We start from the raw sequence: 18,880 nt of genomic DNA, 5'->3' as shown, positions 1-18,880 counted from the left end.
CAATGCCGTGTCTGAAGCATGTGGATATGAAGATGGGTGAGAGCGGTGCAAGCCAGTGCCAACTTGGTTTCCGCACTAATGTACCAGGCACATTATTATGCTCCGCAACCACTAGTTAAAATCTACGGAGCTCATTAAAAACCCATCATCACGTGGACGAAGCTCTCCACTCCCACTACTAACACAATGTTCTTTTCATCATTTCCTTCCATCAAATAAATTGACACTTTCCTCATCCACCAATCGAAAATTTGTAGATTTCAAAAAATAAAAACTCCACAATGCCCACTATCACCAAGAACCAATAAAAAAATTTAGAGATCAATTGTCTTTTAGTGAGTGTCTGCAAAGCTCTATCTTTATAAATCTTTACAATGAGTGTCTGCTTTGCTCTGGCAACCAACCAATTAAAAAAATGTACATTTTTTTAAAACAACCAAGGAACACATCACTATGGCCTTAGCCCTTTGGGCAAGCCAAAATCACATCACTATGGCCTTAGACTGGGTTCACAACAGGCAACGAAAGGGAAATGACGCACGCTTACAGCTAATCACCCTGCGCCATGTAGACAGCCTTGTTCACATAGCGCATAGGCAATGAGAGAAAAGGTTGCCAGCTTGTGGAAGTAACTGCGACGTTTTCTCCCCCCCCCCCTGCCCGACACAAAACACTTCCATCCTCCACGTCTGCAAACAAATCCTTGTTGGAGGGTCCAAATCATTTTTAATTATTTTAGCAACCTTCAAACCTTTTAAGAAGAGACACTTTAGTGTTGATTTTCGCCGGCCCCGAGTGTTCACAACGAGCGATAGATGAAAACTATCAAATTGGACCGATGGGCGGTGGAAGTGTGCATTCCAACGCTTTTCCGGCTGGAAATGCATCTTTTGGAGTGGGATTGCCGCCGCTTTAGTGTGAACCAAGCCTTAGCCCTTTGGAAAATATAGCCGACCTATTTGAAAAAAGAAATTTCCAAGTTAGTGTCCTTTTTTAATAAAAAGCCAAAAGTTATTTATCTTTGCACTTAAGCTAAAGTATACTATCATGGTTGAGTAATAAAGCAGCAGACCATGTGGCAATCGAGGTAGGCCTAGGGACAAGCCGACTGGACTTCAAACAACCTTGCAACTGTGCTACCCACCTACGCAGAGAGAGAGTCCTTCTCTATTTATTGGACCTCTGCTTTCGGCTTCTCCGTCTCCGTTTCCTTGAAATCGCAGGTTTTGCTGCTGCAGTTTCTCTCGCGCGCCTCTTTTTCTTGTTGGGCTCCCGTATTTGGGCGTTCGTGTTGTGGGTTTCCCTCTCCTCTTTAACTCCGTCTGCCTTTGCTCCGTATTGCCGCCCTTCACGGAACAATCCGCATGCCGGAAACACGCAGGTCCTACTTTTGCGTTTCCCTTCTTGTGAACCTCTGCATGAGCCATTGTAAGTGCCGGAGGCTATACTTTACTTCCGGGCAATTGCTTCGAGCAGTCCTCATCCACCAATTCTCCTTTTTGAATCTCCTCTCCAATCCTTTGAAGATCTGCCCTAAACATAATTTCTTCCCATTGATATGGACTCAGCAGTGTCTACCGAGCAGCACCAGACAGTACAAGGTAGTCATTGTTTGATTTCTGTGTATGTTTCTTTCATTGATATTTATATGTGAGTGAAAATGTGCTGGGTTGTTGCATTTTTAACCGTGCAATTTCTTGCATTGTACAAGTATGTTTTCTGCTCTTATGTGTGCTTGCAAGGATTGATTTTGCTGCTACAACTATCTTGATTTCTTGAAGTGTGGTTTCCCTTAATTGCTTTTCATCCAGTATTCAAGGTGGGAAGTGTCAATCAATTTTATGAATCAAATGTAAGTTTACAACAATGTGGTCACAACTACTGAAATTGGAGACTCCTAGTTGAAATGGCGGAAAACAAGTGGTAGGATTACAGGAAACAAGTCTGAAAGTGCCACTGCGGATGAAAAGTGTGGTGCAGGTGATAAAGGCCTTTACCTCTCCTGCCAGTTGTGTTAGTCAACCTTTCAAAGTTGGAAAGGTCGACTTGCACCAAACAATTTGAAACAGCAACTTCCAAGAATGGAAACGTCTGGGAATATATCAATCGAGGGCAGAAAAAAATACAAACCACATCAAGATATACACCGTAAGAATATGAGTGTAGTTGTTCTCTTGCATCAATGTGCGTAGAGGGAAAGCTTGGTTTTCGCAACTTTCTGAAGACGAAGAAAGATTTGGGTCATCCTCGAAATGAACTCGTTTCTCGGATCTGCTTACCACCTCGAAAGTCGACTTCAGGCCCAAAGAAAATCCATTGATTTCTTCTTCTTCCGAGAGTGCTTTGAGCTTTTCATCAATCAATTTGTCTTCTTTATAAGAGCTTTGTCAAACTCTTTTGGGGAGTACAATTTTTGCTTTTTTGCACTCGGCTTTTCTTTTTGCTTCCTTACCGTCTTGAGAGGAGAATCGATGGCCTCTTGCCATCTCTTGTGAATCTTATCAATCAGGTAATCTTTCAGGTGATTCACATATTTCGGGTCTTTGGAGTTCGTGATTAATCTTTCCATACACGTTCAACCTGCAGTTGACATTGTACTCTGCACTGCCAAGTTGGTTTCTTATGTTCCCACGTTGGGACTCAGCTTTTCTTCATCTCCCTGCAGACCAAAGGTCGGAGGGGTGTCTTCTTTGTCAGATTCTCGGCCAGAACCTGTGTGTGTTGGAGAAAGAATTGGACTTTCCGTAGAAGAAGAAACTTTGTTAGCTTCGATACCACTGTTACAGGCTTGGACACTCCAACTGAGAAATCAATAGTAATACACGAATAGAAACTGCAAAATCATTGAACTTGAAGAGGGGGAGAGAGAAGAGGAGAGTCGACATAGAACGACGGAGTTTTGTGCCCAGATGCACTGGCCCAATGAGTTTCTTTATTATTACTTCGCCAAGGTACAACTCCCGAGGGTCCCAACTCTCTCTCAAAATCTGCGTCCTGATGCTCCCTGAGAAGTGGCCCTTTGGGCACTTATAAACACAAGTGATGCCCAAAAGCAGAGCCCCAAAAGCATCTTATCAAAAGTATTCACTCCGAAAACCATTTGATACAAAAGCCTTGCGCAAAATCAGTAGCGTTAATCATGGAAATGTGCCATGTGGTAGCCGGCACGATTTATGGAATTTCAGCCGAGAGTTTAAGCTTTTGACTTTTTAGGTTTTAGGCCCCTTAGTGAGTGCTCCATAAGTTGGGTAAGGTTAGGTTTTTATCAAAACCCTAACCCCTTCTGTTTAGGCCCTCGGCCACACTTTCTGGTTTCTATACTTTTTGTCCTGTTGGCCAGTTCTTTCCAGTTGGGCACGCCACGTCATCACTTCATGTTATACATTGCTGTAACAACTAGGTTTTTATCAAAATCCTAACCCCTTTTGTTTAGGCCCTCGGCCACACTTTCTGGTTTCTATACTTTTTGTCCTATTGGCCAGTTCTTTTCAGTTGGGCACGCCACGTCATCACTTCATGTTATACATCGCTGTAACAATTGATATTTGTGGCTGTCGAGAGAAGGCTTTTGCAACCACATTCTTTTGTCCCCTCAAGTAAACTATATGGAAGCGAAACTGAGGCATGATGTTTGCCCATCTTATCTGCTTCTCTGACAACTTGGTTTTTGGGACAAGAAGTATTTCAAACTCTGATGATCTACGTACACTAAAAGATCTGACCAAGCAAGTAGTGTGTACACTAAAAGATCTGACCAAGCAAGTAGTGCCTCCATTCATGCCTTCTTGCATCAAGACCACACCCAAATCGCTTCCACAAGTATCACAGTAAACCAACCTCAAAAGTCTTTAGCAAGTCTGGTAGAATAAACACTTGCAATATGTGAAGATCTCCAAATCCCTTTCTAAGTAAGGGTATGCAATGGTGAAGCTATCTCCAAAAACTGTCCAATAAGCTGGCTATAGTTGTCACAAGTTGATGACGTGTGTCACAAAGTGATGATGTGGCGGACAACAGAAACCCTAAAATTCTTGCAAACCCTAAAATCTGCCAGAAACCCTAATTCGCAGCAAACCCTAATTTCTGGAAACCCTAACTGCTGGCTGAACCCCTAATTTTTGGCGCCAGTGCCACGTGGCAGGGTTGTACGGATTTTCCGAAAATTGCGCCGCAATTTGCGCTGGCAGCTTTTGGGCGTTGCTTTTTGCATGAAAGAGAGAGAACTTGCTTTTTTTTTAATAAAAAAAAGGAGACTCTCTCTAAGAGAGAGAACTGATGCTTTTGATTTTGAAAGCTTTTGGGGCTCTGCTTTTGGGCATCCCTTGTACCTTAAAATATGTGGAGAGGGCCTCACTTCTCAGAGCATCTGGACGCAGAGTCTGAGAGTGAAACCCTAGCCACTCTCTTGTACTTTGATCTGATGAATATAAAAAGAAATACCGAAAGGGGCGCCAGTCTTTGGGGCCAATATCTCTAGGCACGGAACTCCGCCGGGCCAGTGCAAATCTATTGTGATCTGTGAATTGTTTTGAAGTGGTTATTTGGTGCTGTCGCGGTTGATTATTGACTTGGAGTGTCCAAGTCTGTTACAGCGGTATCAGAGCACGGCCGATTTCTCTTCTACGGGAAATCCGATCCCCGATTTTTTTTTTCCGTGGCACCTATGGCTTCAGGCAATGATCAGTCGACTCCCTTTGCATCTGGAGATGCGGGCTAGGATCACAACGAAGATTCAGACAAAGAGTATGGCCCGCCTCGGCCTACTCAGGCGGAGCAAAGAGAGATGGAGCGTCGTCAATTCATTGGCGATGCAACAAAGATGATGCTCAATTTTGCCAAGGACCCGAAGATGGCAAAATATATGAACCAGACCTCTTTGGAAGAGGTACAGATGGAGTGGTAGAGAACCACAACACCACTCCTGAAACCCGCTCTCAAGAAACCTTCTGCCTCCAAGAAAATATACGGAGAAGGAACTGGAGAATGTGGTTGATGCACGGATTGCTCAGCTTTTTGACACGCAAAAGAAAGCCAAAAAGCACGGCAAAAAGCAGAAGAAAGGCACTGACTTCCCGTGATATTTGGGTCGTAGGTCGACATTTGACAAGGCAAAGAAATTGAAGAAGCGCGTCAAGTTTGAAGACCTACCCAGTTCTTCTTCTTCTTCTTCTGACAGTTCTTCTAGCTCCTCGGATTCGAGCGAAGAAGACAGAAAAGGTAAAAAGAGAAGCAAGAAGCAACGCTTTGGAAAGGGCAAGAGAAAGGCAAAGAAGGCTAAATCTCGCCCAGAGACTGACAGTTCTACTGAGGACTCGTCTACAGACAGCTCAGATTCCGATGACGGAAAGTTTAATGCGAACAAGAAGAATTTTTACAAAGCCAACCAGTATGACTTTCTCGAAGATAAAAGCAAGAAAGTCCTAGAGTTTAAGGAAGGTGGCCAAGCACTTAAGTTTGATACTTTTTCGGGATACTCCGATGCTTCGAAGGCTTTGTCTTTTATACAGCAGTTTGACATCGCTTTCGCGGGAGGACGCTATTCAGAGCACTCCAAGATTGGGAGAGCTGCCTCTTACTTTAAGGGGAATGCTCATACTTGGTGGTCCACGCTTCTATTAAGCAAGACTGTGCCAGTTACATGGCTGAAATTCAAGAGGCTTTTTATTTCTTCTTGGTTGACTCAAGAGTTTGAGCGAGATATACGAGTTGCTTGGAACCATCTCCGGATGACCAAGAGCGATACAGTGAATTCTTACTGTGAAAGATTTTGGAGCTCTTTTCTACCCGCCTCTTCATTCAAGAAGATCTCGTTCAGAGAACAGATTGACCGGTTTACCTTGGGTCTACCTACAGAGATCCGAGACCACTGCTTGGAACAGAAGTCAGCTTCTATTCAGGAGTTGATGAGTCATGCGAAGCGGGGCTTTGCCATTCACTCTGGCAGTCTGACCTACCCCACAGATGAGGCCATGACACAACAAGCCGAACAGACTTCTGGGAATGAAAGTAGAAAGAAAAAGAGCAAACCAGAGAAAAAGGATGCACGACCCAAGCTTACTCTTGAGGAGAGAGCTCGCTTCATCAGAGAGGGGAAGTGCTTTGCATGCGGGGAACATGGACGTATCTCCGCGAATTGCCCTAATAAGGCACAGAAAGAACAGAATGATAAAGACGACGACAGGTCTGAGAGTTCGAGAGCAGCTGAGGAATGTGGCAGAAAAGGCAGATAGAAAAGCTGAACTCGTCCCACATGGCGTGGGACCTGCACCGAATCTAATGATGAAAGTACAAACTTTGCCGCTTTTGGGGCAAAGTGCAGGATCGGGAAGCTCTTTTGAAGGAGCCAAGGCCAACTTCTTTTCATTTGGAATTGGCAGCTCGATTTGGAATTACGCCCGACAGACTGACGCCACAGGCGGAGGTAGTTCGACTGGCACCCGGATGGGATGTTGCCATCACACCGAGCATTGGCAAACTTCGTTTGCAATGACAGGGGTGTTCAGGGCACGCGAGTGACGTTCTACTCAGGATCCCTTGGTACCACAAGAACTACACCGTGGTTGACTACCGGGCCGAGAAAGCGACTTTGATAAATGAAGGGCTTGGAGATTGTACTTGATGAACTTCAGTTTCTTACTCATTCTTTTGGGAGAGAACTGAACGCTGGATAAAGGTTGAATATGTTTTGACCTGATCAAAAGAACGCCAAGGTTTTTCTCCACACTCATGCCGATTGCTTTTCAGAGGGCCTGAAGATCAAACCATTTATCTGATACTTGGAAGCACGCAACTGAATCGGCCACCTTACCGTGTGAAGCCGAGTACAGAATGAAAGATTATGAACCCAGTGAAAGACCTCTTGGAAAAGGGTCTTGTCCAACCTAGTACTTCACCGTATTGCTCTCCAGTGTTGTTGGTTTTGAAGAAAGACGGATCTTGGAGAATGTGCATCGATTATAGCGCTCTCAACAAAATCACCATCAAGAACAAATTTCGAATTCCTAGGATCGATGATATACTCGACAGGTTACAGGGATCCTCGTGCTTTAGCAGGATTGACTTGAAGAGTGGATATCATCAGATCAGGATAGTGCCGGGAGACGTCTACAAGACAGCTTTTCGGACGACTTTTGGGTTATTTGAGTTTTTGGTAAGCCTTTTGGCTTAACCAATGCTCCTGCGACATTTAACCGGATGATGGACAAGATTTTTGAGAGTACAGGCTATTTGTTGACACTTTCTTTGACGACATCATTGTTTTCTCCAAGAATGAGGCAGAACACAGAGATCATCTGCTTCAGGTCTTTCAGGCATTACGAGATCACAAGTTAGTGATTAATGCAAAGAAAAGTGAATTTTTCCTACCAGAGATATACTTTTTGGGACTCATTGTGTCAGCCGCAGGAGTGCAAATGGATCCGGCCAAGATAGAGACTATCCGTAATTGGCCCGACTTGAAGAATGTCCATGAAGTTAGAAGCTTCTTGGGACTGTGTTCGTACTACAGGCGGTTCATACGAAAGTTTGCAGAGGTTGATTCCCCTTTGCATATCTTGACATAGAAAGGAGTACCTTTTTCGTGGGGACCCACAGAGGTGACTGCCTTTCAGACGTTGAAAGAGAAATTGACTCCGGGACCTATTTTGACTTTGTCAGACTTGCAGAAGTCATTCGAAGTATATTGTGATGCTTGTGGTCGTAGTCTGGGTGCGGTCTTGATGCAAGAAAGCCATGTCATAGCTTACGAGAGCCGTTTGTTCTCAAGGCTGGAGATGACAGCACAGATTTATGAGAAAGAGCTTTTGGCGGTTATCCATGCTCTTACTGAGTGGCGGCATTACCTACTCGGAGCGGATTTCACTGTCTTTACAGACCATCAGAGTTTGCGCTACTTCTTGTCACAGAAGCAGCTTTCGGAAAAACAGATGCGGTGGGCAAACATCTTGTCAGAGTTCCACTTCCAGATTGTCCATGTGCAGGGACAAAAGAATGTGGTGGCAGATGCTTTGTCTCGGAAACCGTTGGTTCTGGCTATTTCCGCGATACATCATAGGAGCTTCGAGGATATGGTCGATCAGTATGCCACAGATACAGATTTTGCAGATATTTTCACACGGATACGGGATGGGGAGATAGTAGCTGGATACTCCCTTCGGGAAGGCTACTTGATGAAAAAGACTATGTTGTGCGTTACACAGCCGTTGAGGGAAAAGGTTATGACTGAATGCCATTGTCCACCTTTTACGGGTCACCGCGGCATTGCTACCACCATGAAAGGGGTAGAGAGATATTTCTTTTGGCCGAGACTCAAGAAAGATGTGGAAGAGTTTGTGCGCAGTTGCTTGGTATGCCAGAAGGTCAAGTTTAACAAGCATAAAGCACAGGGATTGTTACAGCCTTTACCCATACCCACCCGCCCCTGGGAAAGTATAGCGATGGATTTCATTTTTGATCTCCCGAGAACACAGAGTGGTCACGATGGTATCTGGACTAGAGTTACCCGGAACGCGGAACGGGAACGGCGACGGGCCTCCCTGCGGCACGGGGGAACGGGAATGGGCCCGGAACGAAAACGGCAGGCTAAAAAAACACCCAAATATTATTTTTTTTAGCGTTATGTGTTTGAATACAAGTAGTATTAGAGTCCTTTGACTCTAATACCCACAAAAAACACGATTCGAAGACCATTTAACCTTATTATGACTTGATTGGGATGTGAGGCGCCCAGAGTACATAGCCAGATGAACAACAATGAGCAAACACAATGCCCATAGTACATACACAATGCTCTCAAATAATTGCAAGAGTAGTAGTCAGAGATAACACTTTGGAATTAATTATGGCTAACATAGTAACAAGCCTCAAGGGCCGCCAGCGGCCAAGGTGCTACAAAAAAACCAAAGGGTGGCAAAGTTCAAACCAGACTTCAGTGACCACAATACCAAAAGATTGAAGGTGACAAATACCATAAAGATGCTAGTAGCTACAAATGGCAAAGAGGGCAAGGCTCAAGCAGCCATACAAAAAGGTGGATAAATGGCAAAGACTCAAGACTCAAGAGCCACTAGCCTGAGAGGCCTCCCAATCCGTAGTAGCCGGCTGTAAATCATGCACATCCTCCCATTCCTCATCATCGAGGTCTAGGTCCGGCTCGATCTCAACCACAGATGAAGTACCTGGTGTTGGTGGATGTGCATCTCCACCCGCCTGAGAAGCCTCTTGCTCCATCTCCCACTGTGTAAAAGGATCTGTCTGTTTGTCTGTACTCTTGCAAAGCATTTTCAAATTTGCGTTGACGAAGACAAGATCATTAGCCTTCTCCACTCCAAGCCGATTTCTCTTCTTGGAAGCAATGTGGCTAAAGGTACTCCACAATTGCTCCAAGCATGAGGTACTAACTGACTGGCTGAGAATACGGATCGCCAATCTCTGAAGCTCAGGGCCATCATAGCCATAGTCCTCCCACCAAAGCACTGAACCTGCGACAAATGGGATATGGTCGTGATAGAAGAATCGGGCCACGGCCGCATCCACCTCTTCCTTCTTCTTTGGGTCCCAAGAGGTGGCAAGGGTCTTTTGGCGACGAATTGGACCTTTTGAAGATGCACCAACACCTACACCGGGTAGAGAGGAAGAAGGGAAAATGAGGGTCTTTGGATCAATACCTTTGCGTGCCGGCTTGGCTTTATGGTTGAATTGCCGATCCTTTTCCTCGAGCTCCTTCCTCTTCTCGATGGTTACGTTGGCACAAAATTTCACCTCATGTCCCGGCACTCGAAGAAAGTGTGCCCTCACTTTGTCATGCCCCCCTTTCCGCGTGTAAGAGCATAGCTTGCATCCCCATGCATGAGAACCTCCCGCCGCCGACAAGGTGCCCTCCGAGGTCACTTCATCCCACCACGACCATTCCTTCGCCTTTTGAGTGTTGCCCGCATGAACGAAGGGGGTTGAACGAGAAGAAGAGGCCATGGATGATGGATTATCCGTGAAAGAGAGAGCTTGATCTTGAACTTTGAGAGAGAGAGAGGGATTGAGAGAGAGAGGCTTGCCGCTTGATTCCGTGAGAGCTTGAGCCTTGAGCCTTGAAAGTTGAGGGTTAGAACTTAGAAGTTAGCCCAAGAGAGAGAGAGGTTGAGAGCTTGAGCCTTGAGGCATGCCACGGCGCCACACTATGGCTTGAGAGTTGAGAGCAAGCTAGGGAGAATGAGCTTGGCTTGAGAGTTGAGAGCAAGGCTCAAGCAAGGGAGAATGGGCCTTGAGGCTTGATGAGTGTGTGAAGAATGGGGGAGGAGGGGGGCATTATATACTTTTTTGACTGCTGAAAATGGCCGTTGGCTGCCTAACAGTCATTTTTTTCAATTTCAAAAACTGCCGTTGGGGCCGTTCCGGTCCGTTCCGTCCCGTTCCAGCCCGTTCCGGTCGTCCCGTTCCGGTGACAGTTTCCAGCCGGAACGCCGTTCCGTTCCGATGCGTTCCAAAAAATCCCAGCCGGCCGGAACGCCGTTCCGGCGTTCCAAGGCCCGAAATGTCAGTTCCCTGGTAACAAACAGGCCCGAAATGAGCCTGTTTGCCAAGGTTCGCGAGACTTTACAGAAGTCTCAAGAACGACAGAAAAAGGCAGCGGATCGCCATCGTCGCGACTTGAAACTGAAGGAGGATGATTGGGTGCTCTTACTTTTGAGAAGGCATGTCTAAGAAAGAAAAAGGGAAAGGAGAGGCTTTTTCCAAAGCTTAGTATGTGATACTACGGACCTTTCCAGATTACTGAAAAGATAAATGATGTCTCCTTCCGATTGAAACTGCCAGATACTTGGAGGATTCACAATGCATTGCATGTGAGTCTCTTGAACCCTGTTAAGGGTGATGTGCCTGATGATGGGGAGCCTGATGAGCAACCCGCAGTGGAAGAAAACGAGGAGATCCTTGTTCCTGAACAGATTTTGGCACATAATGATACGAAGAAAGGTAAAGTCCGAAGGCGGTTCTTGGTTTAGTTCAAGAACTTTCCTGCATTTGATGCGAAGTGGATGGAGGAGGAGGACCTAGCAGATACTCCTCGAATTGTGAAACTTTACCTCGATCTTTTGGTTTAGCATAGTCTACTCCAAACGGAACCCAGAAACTCAGCTTGGCCGAAGATCTGGTGCAGTGGGATGCACAAGAGGGGAATTACTCCGCTCCTTTGTCAACAGATGCCTCGATTTTGATACTAAAGTCACTGATGTCTCTTTGAGCTTAAGGGATACTGAAAGTTGACAGTATTCTGCTGGATGACTTTATGAAATGGAATTCCTGATAATGATACTGATTTGTTCTTGACTTCTTGTGAGTGTAGGAACTGATGCCGAAATGACTGCAGCATTTTGGTCTGATTGATCTCGAATAGACATGGTTGCAATAGGGGTTAGTCAATCGGACATCGATGAGGTCCCGATTGGACCTAGATGTGATTGCTAGCTACATTGCCGATAAATCATGGTCTAAGATCCGAATGAATGTTGAATGTCATGTGATGTCTGGTGATGTTCTGTGATGTCGTGTGATGTGACTGTCGATTTTGTACATGTGCTAGATGTGTGTTCCTAGTACGTAGGTACTAACAGTCAGTGTCTGCTAAGACGGTTTATGGCTTTTGTCGGTTTTGTAGGCGTAATCGCTGTCGATTACAATGCTTTCAAGAGGGGGGTATGTCACAAAGTGATGACGTGGCGGACAACAGAAACCCTAAAATTCCTGCAAACCCTAAAATCTGCCAGAAACCCTAATTCGCAGCAAACCCTAATTTCTGGAAACCCTAACTGCTGGCTGAAACCCTAATTTTTGGCGCCAGTGCCACGTGGCAGGGTTGTACGGATTTTCCGAAAATTGCGCCGCAATTTGCGCTGGCAGCTTTTGGGCGTTGCTTTTTGCATGAAAGAGAGAGAACTTGCTTTTTTTTTAATAAAAAAAAGGAGACTCTCTCTAAGAGAGAGAACTGATGCTTTTGATTTTGAAAGCTTTTGGGGCTCTGCTTTTGGGCATCCCTTGTACCTTAAAATATGTGGAGAGGGCCTCACTTCTCAGAGCATCTGGACGCAGAGTCTGAGAGTGAAACCCTAGCCACTCTCTTGTACTTTGATCTGATGAATATAAAAAGAAATACCGAAAGGGGCGCCAGTCTTTGGGGCCAATATCTCTAGGCACGGAACTCCGCCGGGCCAGTGCAAATCTATTGTGATCTGTGAATTGTTTTGAAGTGGTTATTTGGTGCTGTCGCGGTTGATTATTGACTTGGAGTGTCCAAGTTTGTTACAACGTGGCATTAATGAAGTTAAAGAGGTTGTTGTTGGGGGGGGGGGGAGTTTAGGACTCGATTCTTAAGATTTGGTTTGAAGATAAAGGGGGTTAGGACTTAAAAACCCTAATCTCGACCAACTTTCAGGAGCGTTGAGGGGCGGTGGGCCTAAAACCTAAAAGAAGTAGAGGAGACTCAAAATTACGTGCAAGTGGTGACGTGGCGTAGCTGAACAGACCTGCCCGCGTTTTGCTATAGTGTTGACGTGGAATTGTATGGATGCTTGTGTTTAATGGGCATACCTCATGGCGCCAGATTTTGGCTTGGGATGCTTTTGGAGAAGCAACTTCCATAGCATTGCTTTTGGGAGGCCAAGGGGCTTTGAAGTGCTAAAAGTCTGTTGTAGTCTGTTCTTTTCAGTTGGCAGGTGGTGCCCTTCCGCTACAATAGTAAGAGCACAAGATCAAGAAGCTTTGGACATCATGAACATTTCGAAACGTAGACCAATTTCGAATACCCTAACTCTCACCAGATCCATGCTAACACCCTTGGATGAAACATTGTGTCCCAAGAAGCGAATCTTTGGCAAAAAGAATTTACTCTTCTTTCTTAGGATAGCCAATGTATGTTCCTGCAGTGCTCTGAGCACTCGTACAAGATGCTCTCTATGTATGCTCTTCTTCGGACTTGGAGAAAATAATTATGTCCTCAAAGAATGTGTCTACATACTGTCTATGCTCTCGGAAAATGATGTTCATCATCTTGTTGAACCTTGAAGAAGCGTTTATGCCTGATTTGATGATAGCCACTTTTAAGATCGATTGATACGCTTTCAAGTGTATCAATGATCGTGGGTATTGGAAACTTGTTCTTGATGGTAATCTTCTTAAGAGTCTTGTATACATCTCTGGGAGCGATCCTAATCCAATGAGAGCCACTTTAAGATCGATTGTACTAAAACGGATAGAACCATGTAATCTACAAGTATATCATTGATGATGGGTATTAGAAACTTGTTCTTGATCGTAATCTTATTAAGAGCCTTGCACACTCTCCAAGATCTGTCTTTCTTATGCACAAATAATACCGGAAAAAGTATCAAACTTGCTCACTTTGACCGCCATCCTTGAATTCTTTCTTTGCCTTTCTAGTCTCCGAGTCATCATACATTGTCGATAGAAGAATGTGGCTCCTTATCAATCCAAAGGCGAACCAAAAGATGGAGGTTTGTCATCCTTTTCATCTTTCCTCATCGTTATACGTATCATCCTCATGATATCCATTGCGCCTTCTGTGTTAGCGAGACAGGATCCTCTTGTGTCTTCTCTTCTGAGGTCCTCTTCTTCCTTTTTAGTAGTGTCTAGGTCTTCATTGTCGAAGTGAGTGACATGTCGATGGTGTTTCCTTGAAGAGGTCGATCAGTACTCCGAGAACCTCGTGCTACACCTCTAGAACCCTTTTACACTAAATTAGAGAAAGTAGGCTTCTTGTCCAAGTAGCTTGGAAAAGACTTTGACCTGTTTCAATCTCTAGTGATAAGTGTTTTATACTTGCCAAATGTTGGCTGACTTGACGCTCTATTTCTCTCTAAATGTTCTATGGGATGATAAGAGAATTAGAATCATTCTTGTTGGTAGATGATGTCGGCTTTGGCTTGGCTTTTATCTTCATGCGCGTCTTGAATTTTAGAGTTAGATTGTGTACTGCTTGTAAACTTTGGTATTGTATATGCTTGGCATAAAGAGGATCTTGGGGAAAAGCAAGAAGTCTATGCATAAAGATCGACACCTCCAAGGGTTGTCTTTGATTTGCAACATTGGATCTATCACTAGATCGTATGCCACTGCCGGACGCCCTTCCTTGTAGGTTTCTTAGGCTAGGCCTCGGGCTCAACCTCTTTGCTTCTTCATGATTGGATTCTTCACCTTTGGCTTCTCCCTCAGTTTCCTCTTCCTTTTCTTCTGTTCACGTTCAGATTCTCTTTCTTTGGATTCAGTCTCCTGCTCGTGTTCTCTGTCAGAATCCACGACGCGTGTTGCAAAAAGTTGGGTCAAACACATAGCTAGTGGATACTAGGGCTAGGGTTAATGTTATGAACTACACAACTTCTTTTTGGATGAAAATAAACATAATGGAGTTGTTTAATATGCATTTGAGGACTACAAATCTATCTTTGTTCAAAACCCTAGGCATAATTCATATAGAAATCATTGTAGCTGAATAGCTTGTCCACATTTGTTCTGTGTGCTACCGGAACTTGGAGAAAAGATGATACTAGGAACACCACTAATGGTGAAGACTTTGGAAGGATTGTGTGTAATATCTTTTGCTCCTAGTGATTTCCTTGCAAGCAACAATCTAGACAAGCTCCTTAGCAAAGCAAACAAACACAACTTATTGACATAGGCATGCAACAAGTCATGAAAATTTTGGTAGAGGCATTGGCCCCTAAGTCAGGCGCCTACTTCCTTTTACATTGATAATCCACAAAGTACGATTGCGAGGGAGTCACTGTGTAACTATACACTAATCTGACAAAAGTGATCCCCTCGGCCTTCTTTTAAAGGCACATAGGCCCAATCCTATGTCCTCTTGTCTCGTCGGCATGGCAAGGCCACATCATTACTTTGTACAAATAGTCTTGCGATCTTTTCTTACTCTCCACTTTCATAGTCACTTTTCATGTCCAAAAAGATTCACGGTCATTCTATTGTATTGCAGTCATGAGTGATTGAAAGGTAGGTACTCTATGGATGACACATATGTCATATACAACCCCAATATGGTGGCGGACACCAATATAGTGGTATACATGAGGAATGATGCTTCATTAATCACCAAACATCTGTAAAGAAGGGAAGACGCCCACTATTGGTGGTCTGGAATGCAAGGAAATGCATTTCCTTGTGGGAATGTAGACACGGAAAAAAGGGACGGGATTCTCGTTCAAGAATGGCTGTTCCTCCAATCTAGGCTCCCGTTCCTTGTGTTCCATGCTACTATGTGTGAGACCCACATGCTCCATTTGAATGCCTCTTCGAAACTCCAACATGCTATGCTTGCTTTGTTTATGAATAAAAAGGACAACCTTAGGTTCTTACCTTCGAGACCTCTATTGGTTTCAATAGTTAATCTTCAAACAAGCCGTTAGTGAACTGAGCCTGTCTATGCCATATGAGATTTCCTTACAATTAGTTGGCCAAGCTCGAACCATGTCTGTTTCTAGCCCACAATTATCTACTATGTCAAAGACAGGAACATATCAAGACAGAAATTAGAAACATATCGAGAGATTTATTGCTTGTTATGCTTGTAAAGTTGTCATCTTTCTTTAGATTGTTTGTAAAGCACATCTGGTTTCTCAATCTACAAAGGTTGTCATCTTACAGTTGAAGAGCAGCAGCTCGTGTGCTTTTTAGATAGTGTTTCTTTAACAATGTTTGCACGGTGGGTTTACTTTCACTGAATTTTTCTCCTGTAATTTTGCAGCCCCACGCTCTGCCTTTAACAAGGGGTCTTGCCCTTCAGTTATTGTAATTGGAGCAGGAATGGCAGGTCTGAGTGCAGCACAGGCTTTACGAACATGGTCTTGCAAGGTATGCATTTCACAGACTGGTTTACAGCTCAGAAGGCAAGGAACGGAAATGGCTTATTCTAGTTTTTTAAACATTCAGGTCACTGTGCTGGAGTCACGGGAACGTTTAGGTGGTCGCATTTATACGGACTACGCTAATGGGTTTCCAGTGGATATGGGTGCTTCATGGTGCAAACATTTACTTATGGTTCTCCTATTTGCAATTATCATTGGTGTCGCCTTTATCATCTTTCTGTTCCTGCAGGTTGCATGGAGTTTGCAAGAGAAATCCCTTGGCAAGACTTATAAGCCAGCTGGGTCTGCGATTGTATCGAACAAGTGGAGACAATTCGGTTCTTTATGATCACGATTTAGAGAGGTGAGTATTACTGCGTTCTTAAAGATAACATGTTAAGCTATTTCCCTTAACCATCTCAGCATATTCAGGAAATTTCCTATGTGATTTTAGCTACGCGCTGTTTGATATGGATGGCCATCAAGTACCTCTTGAAATGGTAGTAGATGTTGGGGATAAGTTTGAGATGCTTTTGGAAGAGGTACTTGTATTTGTTTTAGGAGTTTCATCACATCCTATGTCACTAGGTGCTCATTTGCTTATTTGTACAGGCAAAGAAGCTCAGATCTGATTATGAAGATGACATGTCTGTCTCAAAGGCATTCTCTCTTGTTCTGAAGAAACGACCTGAACTAAGGTTTGTGCTGTTGTATCCGGATTATTGGTTTTTTTTTTTTAAATTTGAAAAAAAACCTTGAGCGACTCCTTTACCTCTTATTACTTCTTTGCGATAGGCTTGAAGGTCTTGCACAAAAGGTGTTACAATGGTACATATGCAGAATGGAAGGCTGGTTTGCTGCTGATGCAGATAAAATATCCCTCCATTGTTGTGATGAGGTGGTTTGACATCTCCTGTGTAAATTCAATCTTTAGTAAGCTTGTTTATTGCACTAGAAATGGCTTTTCAGGCAATGCTTATTCCACATGTTTTCAGGAGGAACTGCTTGAAGGAGGACATGGACTTATGATCAATGGTTATTCACCTGTAATATCAGCTCTTGCAAAGGATCTCGACATTCGAATGAATCACAGGTATGTGTCATGGTGCAATCTCTGCATATTGGTATTTGAGCTTGATTTTGAAGGCTGCACATGGGGGATGAAGATTCTTTGAAGGGAACACTTCAAGAGCACTGTCTATGCACGAAGGCCCATACAAAGGATGTCTTTTCCATGGAAAGCCATTTTGTAAAGCTGAAGTCTCATTAAGTACTTGTGCTTCTGCTCTGCTGAATTAATGTGTGAGCAGAGTGAAAAGAATCGTGCGCAATTTGGGTGCCGTGCAAGTGCATACTGAGGATGGCAAGGTGTTCAAAGGTGATGCGGCAGTTATAACAGTGCCTCTGGGGGTCCTCAAGGCAAACCTCATCAAGTTTGAGCCCAAGCTGCCGGAGTGGAAGGAGGCAGCTATAACTGATTTGGCAACTGGCAATGAGAATAAGATTGCCTTGTTTTTTGATAGTGTGTGCTGGCCCAATGTGGAGTTTTTAGGTGTTGTTGCTCCTACGTCGTATGGTTGCAGCTATTTTCTTAATTTGCACAAGGCAACGGGTCACCCTGTCCTCGTGTACATGCCTGCAGGAAGCCTCGCTGACGACATTGAAAAATTATCAGATGAAGCAGCTGCTAATTTTGCTGTTCAGCAACTGAAGCGCATCCTCCCAAATGCGACTGAACCAGTATGTATTTTGTATTGGGTCTACCATCTAGCTCTTTGAGGCACCTTTTAAGGCAATCATACCAATTTTAAGACTGTCTATGTTCACATGCCGCCCACACAACCCAACACAGTTTAAAGACATCACTCATGCAATATGTTCTGTTAATGCATTATAAATGTGTGATATGTGTTGTGCACACATGAGAATCGCTTGCCTGAATATGTTTAGTGTCTCTTTGTGCATGTAGGGTTTGTACAAGCAAGCCTTTTTGAGGCCAAATTTTGCAGTTTACTGAAGTCTTCACTGCGTTGTATGACAGGTTCGGTATTTGGTTTCTCACTGGGGCACCGACATAAACTCTCTTGGATGCTACAGTTATGATGCTGTTGGTAGGCCCCATGACTTGTATGCGCGTATGCGCAGTCCCATAGAAAACCTCTTCTTTGCAGGAGAGGCGACGAGCTCAAATTTTCCGGGGACAGTCCACGGAGCTTTTGCAACAGGTTTGATGGCTGCAGAAGCTTGTTGCAGAAGCTTTGCAGAGAGCTTTAGTGATTTGGCACTTTTTCAACCAGTCATGGCAGAGGCACTGACCAAGATGTTACCCCTTCAGATTTCAAGATTGTAGAAGGAGAGCAAATAATAGAATTTGCTGTAGGGTGGTAAATACTGTTCCCCATTGTGTTACTTGCTCTCTGCTATATGAGAGAGCAATTATGCGCAATGGCGTGTAATTGTGTGGTTGAGATCACCATCATGCAGTGATTGACCACTATCTATATGTAAGTGTGAATCTATGTAGATCAAAGCTACCTTAGTCTGTGTACACATTGGCGGAAGACGGAAGATTTTGTATTTAGATTTTTCTAACTCTTAAGCTGCTTGTGTTTTATTATTGTTGGTGAGCTTGCAGCTGCTTATGATTATCGTAATAACATGAATAATACAAACATCCTGACCGTTGCACTTGATTGCCAAGGATAGTACGTGTGACATGAAGTATTCGCTTTATCCACAAAAGAGGAGAATCGGAAGAATACTGGCATATCCAAAGATGAGTTGAGCATGGTGGTATTGCTTTTCATGCAGCAACTAACATTTTAATGGGTACCTTGCAGCTTTATGCATACCACAATTGTCTGTTTGTTTGTTATGCGTAGTAAACATGGTGCACGAGAAAACACAGCTAAAGGTGCTAATATTTCTCATTATGTTGTGTGTAATGGCTTCAAACAATAGTTTGTATGTGGCATTCCTTACATCCAATTTCCACTCGACTCTTAAGCCGCCCCCAC

At 44.1% G+C, this 18,880-nt stretch overlaps 1 protein-coding gene across 1 annotated transcript; it reads left to right on the top strand.

Annotated features, from left to right (window-relative positions):
• Positions 1-1,094: 1,094 nt before the first annotated feature.
• Positions 1,095-18,480, top strand: LOC147454839 (polyamine oxidase 2-like). The gene is made up of 10 exons (XM_086516661.1): positions 1,095-1,601; positions 15,764-15,870; positions 15,949-16,037; positions 16,114-16,227; positions 16,318-16,405; positions 16,476-16,561; positions 16,659-16,761; positions 16,859-16,956; positions 17,174-17,603; positions 17,905-18,480. Exons 1-10 carry the CDS (start codon positions 1,559-1,561, stop codon positions 18,211-18,213), a joined length of 1,467 nt encoding a protein of 488 aa, XP_086372787.1. The 5' UTR covers positions 1,095-1,558; the 3' UTR covers positions 18,214-18,480.
• Positions 18,481-18,880: the final 400 nt, after the last annotated feature.

This window comes from Adiantum capillus-veneris, chromosome 7 (genome assembly GCF_014529385.1).
Source record: "Adiantum capillus-veneris isolate H3 chromosome 7, ASM1452938v2, whole genome shotgun sequence".
NCBI classification, from domain to species: domain Eukaryota; kingdom Viridiplantae; phylum Streptophyta; class Polypodiopsida; order Polypodiales; family Pteridaceae; genus Adiantum; species Adiantum capillus-veneris.
Note: the sequence above shows the minus strand (reverse complement) of the source record. Positions and strands in the feature narration are given on the sequence as shown.

Coding starts and splice junctions, on each gene's coding strand:
- LOC147454839 (XM_086516661.1), top strand. CDS start 1,559: ATGGACTCAGCAGTGTCTACCGAGCAGCACCAGACAGTACAAG. Junction 16,038..16,113: donor GTGGATATGGGTGCTTCATG/GTGCAAACATTT, acceptor CTGTTCCTGCAG/GTTGCATGGAGTTTGCAAGA. Junction 16,406..16,475: donor TTGAGATGCTTTTGGAAGAG/GTACTTGTATTT, acceptor TTATTTGTACAG/GCAAAGAAGCTCAGATCTGA.